The sequence below is a fragment of the Stigmatopora argus genome, chromosome 8 (genome assembly GCF_051989625.1).
Source record: "Stigmatopora argus isolate UIUO_Sarg chromosome 8, RoL_Sarg_1.0, whole genome shotgun sequence".
Taxonomy (NCBI): domain Eukaryota; kingdom Metazoa; phylum Chordata; class Actinopteri; order Syngnathiformes; family Syngnathidae; genus Stigmatopora; species Stigmatopora argus.
In genome coordinates, this window is record NC_135394.1 from 7,856,166 (window position 1) to 7,862,165 (window position 6,000).

The 6,000-nt window shown below is 42.1% G+C and overlaps 1 protein-coding gene across 4 annotated transcripts in view; it reads right to left on the reverse strand.

Annotated features, from left to right (window-relative positions):
* The window catches only part of negr1 (neuronal growth regulator 1), a 75,039-nt gene extending 69,280 nt beyond the window's left edge, over nt 1–5,759 (reverse strand). For 2 of the 4 annotated variants that reach the window (XM_077606841.1, XM_077606840.1), the window contains exons 1-2: nt 5,600–5,759; nt 5,318–5,526 (exon numbers count right to left, since the gene is read on the reverse strand). In XM_077606841.1, the coding sequence (XP_077462967.1) occupies nt 5,318–5,526; nt 5,600–5,677 (287 nt within the window). In that variant the 5' untranslated portion in view covers nt 5,678–5,759. The remainder of the gene's footprint in view (nt 1–5,317; nt 5,527–5,599) is intronic. The other 2 variants (XM_077606839.1, XM_077606842.1) reach the window with 2 other exon arrangements.
* Between the last annotated feature and the right edge of the window lie 241 nt (nt 5,760–6,000).

A 6,000-nucleotide genomic window follows, 5' to 3' on the forward strand; every position in this document is an offset into this window, starting at 1 on the left:
AGTTACGAGATTCAATTGGTTTGACCACTTAGCAAAAACCAGCAGAGGGTAAAATTAATTCTGGCCCACCTTGTTTGACTCAAGTGTTGGTCTATTTACTAAAATAATTTCAGTAAATTGCCAATATTTATTGTGCAGCTATTTCAAAAGAAAAAAAAGTGATAGTATTAAATGTTTATATAATATCCAATACACAAACTATTGAAAGTAAATGGCTACAAATACAAACAGGCTGTTCTTCTTGGATCAACTAGTTCAAACACGTTTTGATGCCCAGGGATTTCCCAGAAAGAAAGAAAAAAGACCAATATTGCCCCCAGTAATTTGGTTAGTGCTTATTGGGCATATAATGTGTCACAGGAATGTTGTTGAAACAACACAAAGCTAATCTACCATCGAAGGAAAAGAAAGTCAGGCAGTGACATCCTCAGATGGAAGTACTCTATGGCTAATTGTTAAATAATAAAAGTCCAAGTGAAAATACAAATACAAATGTGTGGAGTCTTAAACATGATTAATACTCCAGGAAGCCGTTTCACCAACATTAGAAGACCAATACATTTTGATTTTTTAAAAGCTTTTTCACAAATCTAGAAATTAAGGTCAATTATATTCACCCAATAAATGTAGGTTTTGAAGAAGGCAACACACATTTGGACAGCAGAACAAAGGAACATTGTTCACTCAGCAACACTGGTAACAATATACTAAATACAAAGCAGAAAAAGGGCACATTAAGATTGTGTTAAATGAAATAAACCAATTGCTTCAATTAGTATGTGATACAACAACACTAATTAATAAAAAAAATTCCCCACTTCTTAAATATAACCGTTAATCACACAAGGATGATGTAGTCTAATTTAAAAAAAACGAGCTAATGAACTATGGTATTTTTATGAAAAGTGCTAAGTGCAGTTCAACCCAAAGGCACATTCACACACTCACACATTGTAATTATTCTATGTTAAGAAGATAGAGGAACTGTCTATAAATTTGATTGCATTGGGGAAAAACATCCAAATAAATACCTATCAAAATAGAATTTGCTTGCATGTACACCTTCAGGGTAAATACCGACAATGCACACAAAATGATAAATGGCAGGTTTTTATTGGTAGATATATAGAATTTTGAATCTTAAGCTGTCAATCAATACACTTCAGTCATGCAGGAAATTAGATTTTTGATTAACTGCCTGATGGCATGAAAAGTGATTTGTGTGTTACATGTGATGAACTATGTGTGGAAAATGTATCAACTACATGAAGGGCCAGAAACATATGGCTTGCTGGGTGACACCAGAGTGGAATAGTGTCCAACCACACTTCAGAGGAGTGGTACCAGGGCCCGAGCTGTGCATAGAGGTGAGAATGACTACGTTAACCCGGAACTTCTACAACTCACGTACTAGCTCAGACTCTTTCCCAACCAGAGAGGTGACGTTCCACGTCCCAAGAGCCAGTTTCTGCAGCTGGGGATCGGGCCACCAAGGACCCCTCCTTTGGATGCCATCTGACATCTTTGGCTCCACCAACAGGTGAGGAGCCCATGGGAAGGGGAATCCACATAGCCTCTTCGGACTGCGCCATGGGTGCAGGCACTCGACATCGTGCCTCACCTCCAGGCCTGGCACCAGAGTGGGGCCCCAGTAACCCGTGTCCGGGCGAGGAAAAACATGGTTTATGTAAGTCGTCATAAGAGGTCTTCTCAGTCATTCTTTGTCTGGTCCCTCACCTCGGACCAGTTTGTCATGGGTAACCCTACCAGGGGCACAGGGCCTAGACAAAATAGCTCCTAGAATCATCGGGGCGCACAAACCCCACCATGATAAGGCGATGACTCATCGGGAGTGCTTCCACTTGTGCATGTTGAAATATTGTGTAATCGTGGCAATCCATTAAGAGCAACAAGGGCTTTTGTTGGAGGCTGAGCTTTTGGATAATTAAACATGATTAAAAGCAGGTAATGATACTCGTGTGGACTATTCCTTATCTTCAAGAAGCCCAAAACAATTTAATTGGGTGTGGTAAAACATGATTTAAGGCATCAGTAATTTTTTGGTTGGAATTGAATAAGTTGGGGAAAATGAATATGTGACAGAGCTTGCACCTCATGGGATTGACTTCATAATCCAGTGGCAGTGACTAATTGCATGCTCCAGGCGTTGACAGTTTGTACAAGATCTCACATTTTCTTCAGCCAGCAATCAGCTTCCATGCACCTTCATAATGGCCAAAGAGTTATTTGGGCAATAATGACAAGTACACTAAACTCCCGTAAGTAAAGAGAAAAAAAGAAAACACATTTTTACAGTGAATGCTTTGGAGCAATGAAAAGATGTGAGGGATAAAAAGCTAGAAGCACAAGTGGTAAAAGGAAACACCAGCATTTTATTGTTACACTGGTGAAAAAAAGAACAAGAAGCAGGCCATGGAGGAAAGCAATTTAGATGGTACATTGTATTTCTCCAACAGGTGCAAGCAAAGAATCCATTCATATGAAGAGTAAGCAACGGTGACAAAGGTTATTAATCGGAAATCACGCTGCGAATAAATAAAAATCACAATTACCATAGTTTTCGGACTATAAATTGCACCTGAGTATAAGTTGCACTAGCCAAAAAATACACAATGAAAGAAAAAAACACTCACTAGGGTTGCACGGGTGCTGGAGCCTATCCCAGCTAACTACAGGCACCAGGTGGGGGCACAAGGAGACAAACAACTACTCAAGCTCACACTCATACCTAGGGGGAAATTCAGAGTGTTCAACCAGCCCTCCATGCATGTTTTTGGGAAGTTGGGAAGCGGAATACCCGTACAAAGCCCACACAAGCCCAGGAAGAAAACTCCACACAGTGAGGGCCAACCTGGGATCGAACCTTCGACCTCAGTATCGTGAGGCCAACCTGCTAATCACTCAACCGCCAGGCCACCACATGCAAAATTAAAATACTTTAATACCTCCACATGAACCATTACACCCCTAATGAATACGTTTAAAATAGCCTGTGAATAAATACCAACATCAGATAAGCAAATTAACTAACTATCCAATTTAAGATAATTTCCGCATTCCCTATTATTTATGGCTTCTATTATTTAGGTAGTCTTTGGTACAGGGATTTAAATTTGCGATTTGCTCAGAAGGTAGGTAGCATACAACCTGAGCTGATTCGCAAAACACTATCAGGATTCAAGCAAGGCTTTTGCCTCCCCAGATTGACACTGGGGAGTTTGAATGTTTCTCCAAAGACACAGCTCAGGGAATAGATCTCTTTGAAGGGATGATGTTTGGCTGCTGAAGTAAGAAAGCAAAAATGAAGAAAAGAAACCAAATAAATTATGAAATTAGAAAGCATCAACACAGACTACTGATTCCATTCCATGCATTGCCACACACTAATGATAACTTCACAACAATAACAATTAAATTCTTCTACTCAGTGAAAGGGTGAAACTTTCAATAGTTCACCTGCTATGTATTCAGGTCCACACATAGCATCTCATGTCAACATTGAGAGAATTCATTGAAATAGGGCAGGCTTACCCTCCACATCCTTCACATCCTCAGAGCCATCACAGGAGATGTTTGATATTGATACAACAATATATCATTGAGCTTCTCATGAGATTGCGCATATTTGTGTGTGTACAATGTGTGAATTAAACAATTTAGAATGTGCTATGACAAGTACCGTCTAAACGAGCTTGTAGGAATCTATGACTGCAAGTGTAAATAATTTCCATGTATCCACTTTCAGTGCATGAAGTGGAGTAAACCAATGACTTATCATGTGTCGGTTACAGGTTGGCCACGTAAAGAAACAAATAATAAACTACTGTCATGTATACATAAGCAAAGAATTGTTTCGCTGCTAGTCATCTAGGACCCACATTTTCATAAACTGACATTACGTTAAGACCCACTTATACAGAAGTGAAGCCAAGAAGAACATACACAACACAGAAAGGCACCCAAACAGATAAAAAATTAGATTAACACTCCCACTGTGGTGCAATCCCTTGATCGAAATTTCCGCTTTATTTGAATATTATGAATTTTTGGTAAAGTGGACTCTCAAAACCAATTTGGCCCATCAATTAAATTTCGCAGCTGCTGGAATTCTGTTAATGTCCAAATGTAGAAAGTATGTCTTAAAAAGGACCGAAGTAGAATTTTAAGACCAGAAAACATACATCTTTAAGAGTATGAAAATATTCATAAGGGTATATATAGTCCTTAAGAACAACCGCACCCATAGCATAATCTCATCTCATTTTCTGAAACTGAAACGCTTTATCCTCATTGGGGTCGCGTAGGGTGCTGGAGCCTATCACAGCTGACTCTGGGTCAGTGGCGGGGGACACCCTGAATCGGTGGTCAGCTGACCGCAGGGCACAAGGAGACAGAAAATCATGCACACTCACCCATACCAAGGGGCAATTACAGTGTCCAATCAGCCTACCATGCATGTTTTTGGAATGTGGGAGGAAACCGGAGTACCCGGACAAAACCCACGCAGGCCCAGGGGGGACATTCAAACTCCACACAGGTGGACCAACCTGGATTTGAACCCAGAACCCCAGGGCTGCGAGGCCGACATGCTAATCACTCCCCCCACCGGGCCGCCCCCCCCATAGCATAATGTAAAGGCAGGCATAAGACAGCAACGTAAGGTGTCCAGATGGCATCTCGCCAAAGTGATGGAGGGGGCGAACTCGGGATGATGGAGGTGAACTCACGATGAAGGAGGGGAGAGAGCGAGTCATGACCACCCAACCATTCATGATCTTCCAATTTAAAACTGCGACATCACATCCTATCATAACCTAAATTGGCACAATAACATAGTTTGCATTGCATTCTACTGTAATCCATCCACCCAATAACAAATCAGTCTTAGGAGACACCTACATTAAACGTGTTAAAAACACTGCGATCGATTTATCGAACAGGTCAACCCATGCAGCGAGAAGCGATAGGAACTAATAGATTAACTAAGCATCTCCGTAGGAAAGTCAACCTTAGACCAAACTTCAGTAAAGCTAACGAGCCGAGCTAACAAGCACTTGGTGCGGGAACAAGCGTCTTGTTAGCGGGCAGCACATTCGGCATTCGGCGCCCTCCCTTCAAAATCTACTTGGAGGGAAAATAAAACAACACACCATTGTGTCCCGATTTGGGGTTGACAAAAGCCCACATACGGATGTTTACAGGCCCCGATCTGAAGTTCAAGTCTGCGTCGAAGCTTCGCGAAACTCGAGCGAGCAGCAAAAGTGAAGTTTTTTTCTGTTTCTGTTTTGTTTTTTACCTGAGTAGAGCCGTGTCGCCTTGCCTGCTGACCACACTTTCCACGGAGGAATAGTCCACAGTTTGTCCCGCAGGCAAGCACGGCGGTAGGAAGAAGCTCAGGCTGAGGAGGATCGCATTTAGCCACTGACCAGAAACGCAAGCATCCGACAGCGCAATCATTATGTCCGTCACAACAGGACGTGGCCGTCGCTCTTCTCCCAAGTCTGCCTAAAAAAAGGGGACGAAAATGAGGAGTAAAAATGTATTTCCACACTCCACGCAGCCGGCTATATGCACGAACGTTGAGTTGTCCCGGCTTCGTTGGATGCTCTGAGCCGACTGTGCGGAGAAGTGCACTCTCCAGTGGCTTGCACACCATCTAGCGAGGAAAGGAGGTTTAAAATGGGAGCAGAGCTAGAAGCAGACAACCCCCAGGCTCTGATCCTGTTGCCATGCGGCCGTTTCCCGGGCAACCCCGTTCCCAGTGGCTGCTGATGGAGCAGCAAGACCGCCTGGTATTGATACAACCCAGGAGCAATTAAAGATATCGACTGGAGAACCACCCTTATAATTTATTGCAATCAAAGAAACGAGGTGAGTCTTTTGTGCAAATGCACTTGATATTAATACAAACTATAAGTACAACTGAAATGATTTTATAGAGGAGCACTATACGTACTGTAATTCTAACTGATTAGCTGG